This window comes from Ammospiza caudacuta, chromosome 1, assembly GCF_027887145.1.
Source record: "Ammospiza caudacuta isolate bAmmCau1 chromosome 1, bAmmCau1.pri, whole genome shotgun sequence".
NCBI lineage: Eukaryota > Metazoa > Chordata > Aves > Passeriformes > Passerellidae > Ammospiza > Ammospiza caudacuta.
This window is the reverse complement of record NC_080593.1, coordinates 82,575,135-82,590,697: the sequence shown is the minus strand read 5'-3', so window position 1 is coordinate 82,590,697 and position 15,563 is coordinate 82,575,135. Positions and strand designations below refer to the sequence as shown.

The following is a 15,563-nucleotide window of genomic DNA, read 5'->3' as shown; positions in this document are numbered from 1 at the left end:
AAACACCAGTAAGACCTCTCACTAAACTGAGTTAGCATGGGATACAGCAGAGAGAAATGGCAATAGTCAAATACAGAAATGACACATAAATGGCCTTAAAACATATGACTATTACCATCTAGTTCTGTTAGAACTTCACAGCTCCTAAACAGCAGATTTATTTATTTCTCAGTCTGACACATAAAATTTTAATATAAGAGCCAAGTCCTGATCATCAGACCAGCTAATCTGCTAGCTCTGCATAGGAGGATGAAAAGTATACAGGTCTCTCAACATTAAAACTCTTCTCAGGAGTTAAAAAAAAAAAAGGTGATTTAGGAAAATACAACACGATGACAATAACTGGTGATCACTAACTAATAAAGAAATCACTTAAAGAGTCAGACACAACACAAAATAAGAATTTGAACTAGGAAACAATGTGTTATAAAGAGAGATCTTCAAAGGAACTGCAGAAGGAATAGATAATACATTATCAGCAGGAATTCAAATTTTCTCTAATAGCAATTGTTTTAAGATATGAAGGAAAAATGTAATATTGAACTTCGAAGCCATACAGAGGTAATCCAAACCATCCCAATACAGGGAAGGAACCAAACCAACCAATGTCATCAACCAGAAAGCCTATGCTTGGAGAAAACAGCAGAATCCAAAGCTCCACTCCTCTGAAGCTTTTTTTTGTTCTGGACTTTTTTCCCTATTGTAAACTGGAAGGAGAATAAAATCTTTCAAACACACCAGCAGAAACAGAATCATGTAATCTCTGAACACAGGAAATTAATTCTACAGCAGTTTTCAAAGCAAAAATTAAGAAGGCTAAATTTCATTTAGTCACAAGCCTTCTAAATAGCCTTATGTGGAAGAATTTGTGGTAATGCTATTAGTGTCACTGTTGATATAAAACAGCATACACATGGCTAAATACACTTTTCCTCTAGAATCACTGGGTAGCATGATACCAGAAATAAACGAAGAATTATAGAAGTGAAAAATACTCAGTTCAACTTAGAATTTCATTCCATCACCTCCCATACAAAAGCAACATTTTAACAAGCAAGCCAAATGGGGCTGTCACTTAACTGATTGATTAATTCCTTAGTGCTCCACAAAACAATTTTACATTACAAGCAAAAGAAATTTGCTTATTAGTAACAATAACATGTTGCACATGAGCACATATGTTAATAAGCTGCATGGAAAAATAAAATATTTAAACACAAAAATCTAGCAATTTTTAACTAGCAACCACTAAACAGTAAACACAGTTTACAACTGCATGTTCTAAACACTCATATGAGGTTGCAGTCTCAGGAAAGTGATCATCAGCACTGGAATGCAGTCAAGCTTATTAGCAACATCCAAGGTGTACAAGGATGGACACAGTGAGTAATGAGATTTTAGTTACTGAATTATTTTGCACATTTTTGGTAGTTTAAATACTCTCATAACAGACACTTAAACTGTTCTAGCAAAAAGTCCAACCTAGCTCTTCCACTGTAACACCCAGAGCTCTGCACTGATTTATTTATTTAAAGTAAAAAAGAAGGCTTTAGAATAGGGTTTGGAAAGCAATGGGCAAACACTCAGCACTCAAAAGTACCTGGATCTCAAGGACTGTTTGATTCAGTACTGCATTGTGAGGTGCTAGATGAAGCCAGACATAACTGAGAGCTAGCCTAGTATTTAATTATAGCTCTAACAAGCTGGGGGAAAAAAAGAAGAAGAAAACAGTTAAATTTCAAGATTATTAAGGAAAAGAACTAACCACTTTGGTTGTACCCAGCAGCAACAAAGCCAGCTGCCCTGTGAATACAGTACCAGCTCCAGGCACTACATATATTCTAAGGAATAAGTCCCAGAGAAACTGAAATTTTCCAGAACTAAGATTTGTGTGAATGTTGCTAAAGTATTTTTATTAACTGCCATCTATTTAACATGATGTCTGTGACCAAGATGTGGTGATTAAAATGTTACAGTAATATCAGAAGGCAGCAAGCCTACTGCAGTGAACACTCCCCCAACAAGCAACGACAAGCAGCCACAGCAGACTAAATAAAACTCTAATGATGACAATGTAACAAATGTTTTCAGTGTTGTTCTTATCTATCTCCCATGTATCTCTTGCTTCTTGTACCAGTGTTCTGGGAGCAGCTGGGAGTGAAATAAATTCCCTCCTGTTTGGAACAGTGACAGTTAAGAAACGATAATTCAAAGTTTATTTTAATATTAAACTACTTCAAATTTTGGTGCCTGATGCAGCTGAGGCAGAAGAAACTTAAAGGAGAGAAAGGTGCTACTGGAAAAAGACCCCCCTCCTTGGCACACAGTGACAATCGCACGCACCTCCTACTCATTTTCAGCTCTTGGTGACTTCACTTCAAACACAGGGCTGTGATGCTAAATAAATGAGTAGCATCTGGTCCTCTGCAAGCTTTTGCTAGGAGAAATTAATACCTTTAGCTTTAGAAATACTCTTAGTGTTGTTGAACATTTAAATAATAGAGCTTTGGGCTCAGTTAGCATAGTGAAATGGATTTGACTGTACTTCTGGGTTTGAAAATTTTTGTGCTTTATAATACCTGTGCTTTTAGACAGACTGGCATAGTCACCTTCATCCCATGCATTCCAATACTTCAGAAAGATATCAAGAGAAAAGAACTAGAAAATACCACACAAGCTATTAGTTCAATATCATTGACTTTTCTGTAGTGACATGGAATGCTGTGCTAACTAAGCTGTGCCACAGTAAAGACAGTGCTTCTCATCCATTTTCTTCTCATATATGACTAAGCTGTTCTCACCTTTCTCATCACACAGAATACAAATTAAAGACTTTCATTCTTTCAAAATCTTTTTTCTTACACCAGCTTGGCTGACAATTCAACTCAGCTTTCCAGATAATTTCATAAGGCAGCATATGTTTTTTCAGGACAGAACCTGGCTCTCGCTGAGCTGGATGGCGTTATCTTCTATTCACTTTGAGGGGGAGAAATATCAGATCTTTTTTAGTTCTTTCACACATGCACACAGTACTTTAGGAATGTGAAAAGAACTATCCATATAATGTCATAACTGGCACTTATACTGATGGATTTATCAACTTACTGCTTCAATCATCAAGAAATACTGGAAGCATAAAACAGTCTTTCAGAAGGCTCTCATCTTCCTGTATGAGAATGCTTCATTCATAACCTTGCTTAGCTTTTTCCCCATTTCCTACATTCACAGATATTTTCAGTTCTTAAATGGAGATATTCACAGCCTATTTTCTTGCTTTACAGTAGCTCTGCATTTAAAAATCAGTATTACACATTCTATTCTCTGTACATACACTTAAGTCTGTTACTGCATAGGCGTTTGATGGAGGTGAACAGAGGTCATAGCAATTACTCTGCTACTTCTCAAAGTAACTGGTCATCTGCAGAAGGTATTGTCCTGAAAAATCACGTGAACACAGCTAATATTGTTTTCAGGTTTTATAACTAATCAAATTATGTATGTATAAACTTTAGCAGACTTGAGCATCTGCTAATCATAAAAACCCTAGGCAAAAGACTGAGACACAAAGATGAATAATAAAGTAGAAAAATGCATTGAAGGCAATGCCACTTATGTAAAGGAGAATGGTATAACACTATTAAGAAGCTATTCCCTTAACTGTGAAGTAAATTTAAGTCCAAAATAATAAAGATAAGAATGGGGAAGGGATTAAAAAAACCCCCAAGCACTAAGCACTGTATTTTTTTTTGGAAATAAAGATATTTTGGAAACTATCTCCGTAACTCTGCTATGTTACTTAATAATGCTTATTATTATGCTTAATAATATTAATAATATTACAAAATTATAGTTGCAGTTCTTCAACAGCATTTTTCCAGCAGAACCTTCTTTTAACCTTTGGAATATTGAGCCAAGTAAAGAAAGAGTTAGTCACACAAAGCTCTAATATGACCATGGGGTAACACCCAGCGTTTGCTGCAATTCCCAGAAACCACAAGTATTCAGAGCCAGGCTGCTTTTCCATTGCATCTCCACCAGACATTTCATTTTCAAGGCCAGTTGCCTCCAAAGCTCCATATCTGAGTAACAAGAGTTGAAAAGCCAAAGACAGGAATAAAAACCTCTGAGTCATACCCATTATATCCATATCTTTAATCAAATTTCATTTTTTATGTGGTCAAATGTAAAATGACAATACAATCTATGAACATAACCTCTTTTGTGCAACCATATCAGCTCATGGAGGTAACATAATCAGGCCACAAAGATGGGAAAAAAGAGATGGTTAGAAATATGGTAGAAGAAATTTGAATTTTGTCCAAGAAGAGGATGACAGATGCTTTTACAGAGTACTAGTTCACTCCTTCAAGGCTGCCTCCACTGACACAGTAGCCCAAGGGACCTTTGAAGCAAAAGGGGACTCAGTCAGTCCTCTACCCACCAAAGTTGCACATTTCCTCTCCAGAAACTTACACAGAAGGTGTAGCAATCTGTCTGTCCTGACCTGTCTCTTTCTTTTAACCTTAAATATTCACCACACTGAGTCAACGCCTGCTTACATTTACATAACTTTGGTTTTACAGATACATGAACATAGGTAACGAGGTCTTTTTCAGCTTTACGTCAGTGAACTTCATGGGAGGAACACCAATGGGTTATTCACTCCGAGTATTTATGGAAGTTCATTGCTACCTGTTCACATTTATATGGGTTTGCTTTCCATGTTTAACAAGCTGAAAAGTTTTGGGAGGGATTTTGTTTGTTTACATATAACTATACAATATTTCCCTCTGTCAAACACCTGTTGACTCTACAACAAACTACATCAGAACCACCTGGACTAGGACATCTTCATACATGATGGAAACTACCTCCTAAAGGATGTGCATGCAAGTGGATTGAACACTACACATCATTTCCCAGGTTGCAGCTGTCCTGAACAGCAGTTATTCCCAAGCTAAAGGGTCAGAACTTTGACTCTACACTTTCTACCCCAGCTAAAACAACCAGAACAATAAAGTACAAAGAACAGAAACAGTTCCAAACACTTCCATATTCAGGATGTAAACAGACATACAAACCTTCTCTAATGGCTTAATTATAAAGCCAATTTATATTTTTTAAATTCTGTCAGAAGTTTGGTCAACATGGGTCATGACAAGGCAAAAACTAAGAATATTTTAATGACAGGAGAATCTTCAGTGGCAAATAAAAAAACAGAAATGCCTGAGACTTATTTCTTGTCAGTTGCAGCAGAGCAAAGTGAGGAAAAGGAAAAACAAATTTGCTCTTGAATGAAAGTATATACCCACACCCAAGTTTTTGAGATTTTCACTGCACTTCCGAAAGAAAAAAACAGTTTTAGCTCAACTTGCATATTCAAACTTAACAAGTAACACTGAAGGATAACAGGGGCCTTTGACAACTCCTCTCTCACCATGTAACTAAGTTTTGGGAGTACTCTTTGGCGTACAAACACCCATATGCTTCATTAGCATAATTTTGCTTTTGAGTCAACATTCTAAATTACTCTCTTGGCTTTTTTCCTTTCACCCGATGGATGAAAGGCAAATATCCACAACCTAAAAGTCAGGCATAATGTTGGGTTCACAATCTCCACGTAGGCTTAAGATACAAAACACATACAATTTAAACATATATAGAGAAACTACACTACTGCATTTATCTTGAGTAATTAAATCATGGTAATTACCCACTTTATTTCACAAATACAACAAAAGAGAAGGTAAGAGTCTTTAAGACATAAAAGCCTTTGCAGTTTACCCTGTGGTTAAAATGAAGCCAGATACTTTAAATATTTTTTTAAATCTAGATCCTGATAGATAATTACAGTTTCTTTTTCTTGAGATCCCAGAGTGACAATTAATGAATCTCTTGTGCAAAACTGAACATGCAGCTCTCAATTCAAATTATCTGTCTTTCAGGAGTATTTATTATGTTTAGAGTCAGCTGCTGGCACAGGAATGCACATGATACTGCAAATCTCAGTAAAACAGGCATTAATGGGATTTTAATAAAGACTAGGACTGTGAGTAGCCTATTTATTCCAAATAATTTCTATGACAACATACAGTCCTGAAAAATGATGGTTTTGATTCATAACCATACTTCTATTTATATGGTTCACCCTCCTCTAGCATCACAAAAAAAGCTTCCAGCAGCAATCAGTATGACTGTCAATCAATAAAAACTGCAACCATATCCAAAAAACCAAACCAACACAAGTGTTAAGAAATTATACAACCCTGAGAAAAATCAGTAATTCATCAGTACAGAAGTTCAGCCAGACAGCATCCTAGCTCTAAACAAGTTGATCAAAATCATTCATCTTGAAAAGAATATGGGCCAAGGATCCTACCACACAGCACAGTTTGACATGGACACCCTGACCATGGGGGTGCCACTGGCTTTGATGCCACACGTACCTTTAGGTCACCTAAATCAAACTGTGCGACTTTCTTCCATTGAGCCTTCTCCACCATATAATCATATCCAGACATTCCTTTTTTAAGTAAAACTGTATTTATACTAGAGACATGAAATTATTTCTGCTACAACTCAAGGCTGAAATCGGCCCTGCAGGAAAAGTTTAAATTTGTGCAAAATGGTCTTTATCACATATTGTTTTAAGGGATTGCAAATCACCACCCTGACAAGTCTCCCTACAATTTCATGAAATGGGAGGTTGCCATAACAATTTTATTTTGGGAAACAGAATTGAGTAAAATACTTTGCAGAGTAAATTACAGTAACTGACTTCAAGTAGCTAAACAACTGAGAAAAAGAAACATCAAAGACCTACCCGGTGAATGTTAAAGTCACCTTTATCACAGCACAGTTAGCTATGTCAGGGGTGTTTACCTATGTAAGCTTCATTTACATTAAGACTAGAAACACTGATCCAATTCTTTTCCTGCAAGATGCAAAAACAATGCCAGCTGTCTCCAAAGCCACAAATAGTTCTATGACCTGAAGCCTTCTTGCTCAGCAACTGCTCAGATCTGTGCCATTATGGGGAGGTCATGTGCTCTCAGAGTTCCCAGAGAACTCTGGGAAAGACTGAATTCTTCTGCTTCCATTTACTGCCAGTTCCACTAATTTGTCTTCAGATATGTTTACAATGGGATTGAAATAATGACTCATCCTAGCCTCCCTCTTCACACACAAATTACTCTTCTCTGTTTTCTTATTTTCTCACCCCATTGTCAGCTGCCCATATCAGCTGACAGAAATTTCCTGAAGGGCTGTTTGCTTCTTTTGACTTCAGATGCAATGGGAGTAGAGATTGCATCATATCAACAATACCGCCTTAAAATGGCAAAGACTAAAAACACGGCTAGCACAAAGTTAAAAACACAGATGTTTCCACACTTGCCTAACAAAGGGACATAAAATACCAGCTAACTAAGCCACAAAAGTACATATATATTGGTGCTGGAGAGCAATGCTCACTTCACCCCTCCTAACAAATCCATGTCCTGATAAACCACCCCTCATGCACAATCAGGAATCCAAGAGTTTTCAAACAGCACCATGAATCATCTGGAGCAGACACAAACTCTGGGGGACTGCACCTTCCAGCACAAAAGCAGCCGATGTACTGCAAACCTAATTTAATTTTGACTAGCTTATTCTGTCTATGGCTAAATACCTTCTTGCTCACATAGACTGTACTGCCACCAGAGCTGTGCAAGTATTCCCAAAGGAGCCTACAACAGACACATTAAATCCTTTCCCTTACATACACAAAAAGCCATCAGTTCTACCAGGAAAACAACTTCTCTTGACTTGTAAACAAACTTATAATTTACATTAATTCCCACCTAACTATACTTACGTCCTCCTGCTGCTTTCTTTCTCAAGAGGATCAGATCAAAGAAATAAAATAGTTCAACTCAATGCTTTCAGTCTGATACACAGACTCAGAATAACTATATGTACAAGTCCCTAATACGAACCAATAATGTATCCTCCAAATGAAAACCAAAGCAAAGGGCACACTCAAAGTGCATGTTTTGACAATCAGGTCATGATTGTCAAAACATGACGAAGGAATGGATTTTGATGTACCACAGCTAGTTAATAAGATAGCTCTAGAAGTCTTTAAACTTTCTCCTCTGTCTTAAAAGCATTACCTTTGCTCACAGTATTAAAATAAAGTTCGTTTTTGTTAGCATCTACAGATCAAGAGTTCACCTCTCTCCCAATCATTCCAACCTAGCTGTCTAGGCTTTGTTTCACACTGGGGACTGGTCTCAGGTCACCTCACCTAGACTCCCTGAGGTGATGCTAAACTGACACACACATTTCAAGGAGACACCTAACACATGCCAGCTAGGATTGGTCCTTCAGTCCAGATGACCAAACTAATTTATCTCTAAAACACACACAGTGTGAACATTAAGTCCTCAGCACCCACTGCTCACCTCTATCGATGTGCTTCTACTGTGTCACAGCACCTGCTACAGCAGACACAGCCACAAAAATCAAGGTTAAATTTTAACTTTTCCCTGCACCATTTGAGTGAAACAGGGAAAACATAATCTTGTTTGAAGAAGGGAATAAAGCAGGTGCTGTGTTGTAAGAGAGGCTTAGATCTGTGAACAGGCACAAGTAGTCTTGTCATTTGGATCCTAATGAGGCTCCTTGCCACGAGGCTGGCATGCCAGTGACAGATAAGCAGATGTACAACACTGCGCAGGGTCTGGCTGAGGTGGTAGATTCTCGCCACAGCAGCCCTCCCAGTGCCCTGCTTGGCACTGGTAGCTAGGAACACCACATGACATAAAACACACCAGCTTTCCCTACTGCTGAGCAGCACTTCCACAGAACCTAAGCTGCTTCTCCAACATTATTCTCTCACCCTCAGGCAGTGGGTACACAAGATCTTGGGGGGGACACAGCCAGGACAGCTGACCCCAACTGACCAAGGGAACATTCCAGACCACCCACTCAGCAATACAAACTAGGAGAAAGGAGGAGGAGGCAGGGAGAATTCATTACTATGACATTTGTCTTCCAGAGCTATCCCCAACACATACTGAAGCCCTACTTCCCAGGAAGTGATGGACATCATCTGTGGATGGGACATAGTGGATACATATTTTATTTTCCTTTGCTCCCATGCATGGCCTTTGCTTTTCCTTTATTAAACTGCTCTTATCTTGACAGATGTGTTTTTTCATCTTACTTTCTCCTTTCTTGTCCTGCCGAGCAGGGGAATAATAGGGCAGCTTGGTGGACACTGTCTGCCCAGTCAAGGTCAACACACCTCAAATAAAATGAAGTATTCCCCACACAAAGTTTAAATTGACCCCAAGATAAAATTTCTTACTTTAGACAAAACTTGACTGAAATACAGACACTTTCAACTGATGTGTCATAGTGCAGAATTACAAGATGACTAACTTGGCTGATGAAGAAAGGACACAAATTTTAATTCTCCTGACTGGTACTTGAATTTATTAATTCTCAAAAAGGTGTTTCCTATTCAAGTAAATGAACACATTTGGGTTTATTTCTAGACATTTTCACAATGCTTATTTATTACCACTATTTTACGTGTAAAATAAATATCATCTAAGTCAGTCTACTTACCAAAACACAGGAATGGTTCTCTAGTTTGTTTTTTTAACTTGAGCAAATAGCAAGGACAAACCCATGCCCTAAGTTAGTAGATAAACATTTCAGGTAAATATAGTCTTGGCTGGAAAGAAAAACAGCTAGCTGAGGAAAGCAGCACAAAACCAGGTGGCTTTTGTAAGAACAGAAAAACAGCGATAGTCCGTCGAACCTCCCTGCTTTCATTTCTAAACAGCAGTAATCCCACAAATCTAGTTAAAACTGCTAAGCAACTGCAGTCTTAATATCCTCCACCACTAAAACTGATAGATTCCCATCTAAAAATAAAAGCAGATAATATTAGTACCACATATTTTTACTTGTCTATTCAAAAGCACCATACCATCAAAGACCTCACAGACAGAATTAGGGGCCAAGGGTTAAAAGGAAACACCCAGCACACCAAAAGATCACCTCATATACGGACTGCCAGCCTGATACCTGTGTCCAAATATGCCCAGCCTCTATGCTTCTGCACAGTCTGAACTGAAACATCTTAGGAAAGCTGAGGTTTTACTTCTATTGTACTTTTTTTCTCCAGCCTTGTCTCACATGACAGGATCATTTAAAGAAGGCTCAGCAATATGAAAATTCCCAAATTCCCCAATTGCCTTGAAGGAGTGTCCAACTTGCTACTGCTTTATGATACAAAAACAACTGCATATTTGGTCTGCTAGTCACAAGGAAAACAAACTGGTGATAAGGTTCAAGGTCATGGAAATTCACTGTACCACATGCACCAAATCAAAGTGCTCACCTGCTGGTTTCCCAGTCTTGGTCATCCTTATCTTTTTCTTCTTTGGCATCTGAATTGTGTGGGTGTTTCTGCACAATCCGCATCCCACCGGCTTTCACTGGAATGAAAATTAAATAGATAACAACAAACCTCAGTCAAATCAATGCTAAGTGAAGAATGTAAGGAATTCCTTACACTCTGCTTCCCTCCTGATACTTTTCATAGCAATTTAACAGTAACCACAGTTTGAAAAAGAGGCACAAAGGGTTAAAAAGTGGCAGGCCTAAAGAAGAGCTCCTTCAGGACCACATCTGCCATTCTCCTTCACATGATGCCATCTTTGCTTATCCTGAGAACCTGTAGCTCATTTTACCGCCTGCTTCCAATGACATTTTAGAAAACTCAATTCTGTTTTAATTCCTCCCTCACCCCACACCAACTTGCAGCAGTCAGAAGAAACTGAGGCAATGACTTGCATAACACTACACAGAAGGCCACAAACCAAAGAAACTGACTTGCCATTTCATGTTAAAAGCTACATCTATAATAATGGTATTTATACAAAGAAGTACTTCACAAATAGTGTAATAAAAAGCAAAATTTAGGAGAACCGTTAACTTGGATTTAGAAGAGAGTTTTTTGGTTTGCAAAACATATGAGCATTTACAACATTTCAAATTCTTGCATCATTTAAGTTTTAGAAATGATGCAAACATGAAAGCAGCCCTTTGAAACACAAAACAAGAAGTGAAAGCAGATCCACTTATGTGCATCACTTATCCACTCCAAAGTGCAATCTAAAACAGGAAGCAAGCCAGGCTTAGCACTGCAGCTACTAAGCAGAGCAACAGACAGGCTGCTCTCGATCTGCTTTCTGGTTCAATAGTGTACTTTTCTTTTTCTTCAACAATTGCTACACATGCTTACAGGACAGCACAGGACAAGATGATGCATCTCATTAGCTAATTGGATAGGTTACACTACCATCAGCAACCACATCAGGAAACCACTATAGTGGTCAGAAGTCAATAAAACCACACAGAGACGCGCTGGTTTGCGTCTCACAGTGCCTGACACAGCGTCTGTGGTGAGCCTCGGCAGAGGTGTCACAGCTGGAGCGAGCAGGATGCCAGAGCAGCACTCGGAGAAGCTGAAGCCGGCAGGGACAGGGCGGCTGTGCTTCTGACAGCCCTCCTGTGTCCTGCCACAGAGGGAGCAGGGCACTCACAGCTGCTCAGTGCTACCCCAGAAACCTAGACACAGGTCTAATTCCCAATTCTTAACCAGGACAGCAAAGGAAAGGCCACTGCTGTGCATAAATTTTACAGCCTGGGTGAAGGAAAGCAGGAAAGAGAAAGTGACCTGCACCAGGAGAAAGCGAAAGCTTTGGCCCTGTCTTTTAAAAACAATTTTACATTCTGAGTGATATTTGATAAACTTCTAATTCAATAAAGGTCATTAACTAAAGACAGGCAATTAACAGACAAACTCAAAGAAATATCTTTTAAAACCTGTCAAAACTGTGGCCTCCTATCATGCACTAAAAAAAACCCCAAACCCAAATCATTTGTGTTCCCTCTTCAGTGTAAAACTTAAATCAGTAAGAAATGTTTCACATGGGACTAAGAAAGAAAGACTACATTTCTTTGTAGAAAACTACATTTCTTTGTTGCCTGAAGTGAAGCAAAAATTAAAATTCCAATTAATTTGTCTTGATTCAAGCTCCTTAGAAATTTAAATTTGTTTGCAAAAGCAAACACTGAGTTTTGTCAAGTGCAGACTTCTTTTAACATCTCACTTAATCACAGTACTGCCATGCTTTATTTACATTTATTTATAAATTATTGATTTATTTTAATTGATTTCTAAATTTAACATCATTGGACAGTCAGGACCTTTTACTTATTTGTTTCAAATGACTCTTCATGGAAGACGCTGTCTCCACAGCAACATCTGCCAGGGTTACAAACAACAGTTCTGAGCAATACACACACTTCCATGTCCTTCAACATCTAACAGAAAACTAGAGAAAATGATACCTGAAGATTTGGTGCTAATTTAGATCTAAAATGTCTCTCCTCTCTCATTGTATATCATCAGGCCACCAGCCACTCCTTTTCTCTTTATCTGTCACTGGAAAAAATACACAGCTAACACATTCAGATTTGCCTGTATTAAAAAGCAGGGATTAAAAAGCAAATAACCAGACAACTAGAAAGGCGTAAGAGTGACTAATGCAGTAACTTAGAATTTTAAATGTGATTTTTTTGAACTAATATCGTCAGGCATAGTACATACAGCTTAGAGTACTTTGGTGGATAATCAAATTATATTTAGCAATCCAAGGTTACTGTGCAGACACAACCAGCAAACAGCTGCAATAATCATGTGTATTTGTGAGACCAGAAGTGAAATAAATAGATAGCATTCTGTACATATCTGCCACCCATGACACAGCATGCTCATACCCAACCCAGTTTTAGGAGATTTAGTTTAAGATGATAAATACTCTTGCAGCATAACTCACCTTCCTTTTCAAAAGGTATCAGCTAAGCTACATTACCTCAGGGTGTCACAAGAGAAGAACTGATTACATCCACGAAGCTAATGAAAAACCCACTCAACATTTGGAGATTTTTTTCTCAGGAATTATGAGGAATCAGCTACTTCCTACTTGCCTAGCATTTACTACATAATTCGACAGATGCTTACCATGGTGATTTTGTCACTTAAAAATTATCCTTAAAAGAGCTCAGATTTCGTTATCCTGCAAACAAAGGATTTAAATAACTGATAAACCACCTTCCAGAACACTGTCATACAGCAGTGTCCAGAAGTGGATGGTGTCAACGACCCTGTGCTGGGATTAGGAAGAAAACAGCTCCTCAGCTGAAGAGCAAGTGCAGAGCTCAGGTGCTAAGGCAGGAGAGGACAGGCAATGGCTCCCTGGAGTGGTGACAGCCAAGTGGCCCTAAGCCTTTTACTAAAGCGTGAAATAAAGAAGGGATCATTTGCCAGCACACTCAGAAGAGCAACAAGTCTATCTGCTTCACTACTGAATACAAGTTTTGGATTTTAATTATCACACGTCATGTTTCCCCCCCTTGAGAGGTAGACAGGACTACCTTGTCAGTCCTGTGAATGCCAGCCTGTGTTCCTCATAAGGGAATGGCTACTCCTTCTGGAAATGTATTAAATAACTGTGTTAATCAATTACCACTCAAGCTGATCTGCAGTCAGGAAGCATGCTACTTTTTCCTCCCTGCCCCCACTGCTGGACTGCTCTCTGTTTCTGGGACTGAATTCTGAAATAAACCCCAGTGAGTTGGAGCAAGTACCGAGAGCCTAGAGAAGCACCACAGGTCAGGGACAGGGCTGGCCCTATCTGGCTCAGGGTGCAGACCATGGCAGCTTTCCTATTCCTTGAGTGTGTATTCCATAGTAACATAAAACTTTATTTCTTATGTAGTGTGTAGTAACAGATTCCATTACGATGATAAGATGTATGAAAAGGGAAACACAAAATACGCCGTTGTACATTATATTAAGGGAGCATACATTAGTGTTCAACAAAGTAAGGAGTTATTATGCCTTCATTTCACAGAAATCTCAGCTCAGAGCTGTTTTTTTCAATATACAAAAAAAGCATATAACTATTTTCAGAAATCTATCATAAAACTTCATAAATACACTATTAACACAATCACCTTCCTTTATCCCTCCACAGCATGTACCAGATGAACAGCTAAAGCATAATTACACAGATCTCTTCAGAGGAACTGTACAAACCTACTCAGCAATGTATTATGGGCACACTTGAGCTCAATGACAGGCGGATATTTAATGAAGATTAAGTTAGGGCCCTCTTAAATTTCAGAGGGGAGGTCAAAGTCGCTTCCTGCACTGAGGTCTTGAGGTTTCTTTCCATTTCATTACCCTTTGTCTTTTCAAGAGCCTTTTCTTTTCCCCCTATGTGAAAGATCAATGCAGAGGAATGCAATGCAGTCAGTAAGCAAGGGCAAACGGTGCACTTGAAACACAACAGATTTGTCAATTTTGCTTTTAATTTGATGACCCAAATCCTTCTAAATTTACATGTCCAACATACTCAGTAGGGTAAGACACATCTGTAATTACAGGTAGAGCTCTTTATAGAACTGTATGCAGCAAAACCTGGGCTTTTAAGCCATTTATCAAAAGAGATCACACCTTTTCTTTGAAAGAAATTTGCCTTGTTATTTATGAGTAAAATTCCACCTGTATTAACTTTTTAAAAGAATTTCTTACTTTCATTTTATTAAAACTTGTTTGCAGACTGATCTATTGCATTATTCTAATATTCAGGGATCTAAACAAGCTTGAGATAGAGAATTAAAACCTATCTTCAACTACTAGAGTAAATATATACTCTTGCTAGTCATAACACTTCTTGTGGGTTTTCCAAGTCGTAAATGACCAAAGGGCCAAACAGTTTAGAAAAATCTTCTTAACAAAGTGACCTGGAGATATGGTAAAGCATTAGGGGGTTTTTTGCCTCAAAGACAGGCTGAGTGATTACCCTTCTTCCAAAGATAAATTTTGTGTGCATGTTCACAAAGATAGAAAAAAAACCAAAACAGGTATGCCTTAGATGGCACATAGGTGAAGATGTTCTGCAATTCATATGTGGGCCCATGTTTTAAAAAGTAAAAAGCTCAAACGGAAATATTCTGACGGCAAAGGAAACCTGTACTGTACTCCAGCTGAGCTTTAACGTTGTGCATTGCTAGTTTCTCATGTGGCCTAGAGAGGCTCACTTCAGGTCTTTAAAATTTTTTCGCCAGTTTCAAAAGACAGGTTTTGAAGCAAAACCTTCAAACATGGAACAACACCAGAAAATACAGCTGCAAAGCATATTTGTTTCCTCAATGTTGTAGCTGGAAGACAGAGCTAAACCAATGTAAGATCTTAATGACCCCTGCTCTCTGAAGCTGACATATACCTCAAGACAAGCCAGCTCCAGGAGCTAGGGCAACAAAAGCTGTCAGCACTGGAAAATGATGCTTTGGTTTGCTCCCTGAAGCAGCTCAGCAAGAAGCCAGGTAAGAGCTAATGCCATGACAAGGGAGGCTGCAGGACTAGAATGACTGCTCAGCCAAGAGACTGACTTACCTGCACTGCTGAACTGTACCTGCCATGCAAAAAG

At 38.6% G+C, this 15,563-nt stretch overlaps 1 protein-coding gene across 1 annotated transcript in view; it reads right to left on the bottom strand.

Annotated features, from left to right (window-relative positions):
* Window positions 1-15,563, bottom strand: part of DAP (death associated protein) — a 52,815-nt gene that overhangs the window by 35,849 nt on the left and 1,403 nt on the right. Inside the window, exon 2 of the mRNA XM_058801983.1 lies at window positions 10,400-10,496. Within this exon, the coding sequence (XP_058657966.1) occupies window positions 10,400-10,496 (97 nt within the window). The remainder of the gene's footprint in view (window positions 1-10,399; window positions 10,497-15,563) is intronic.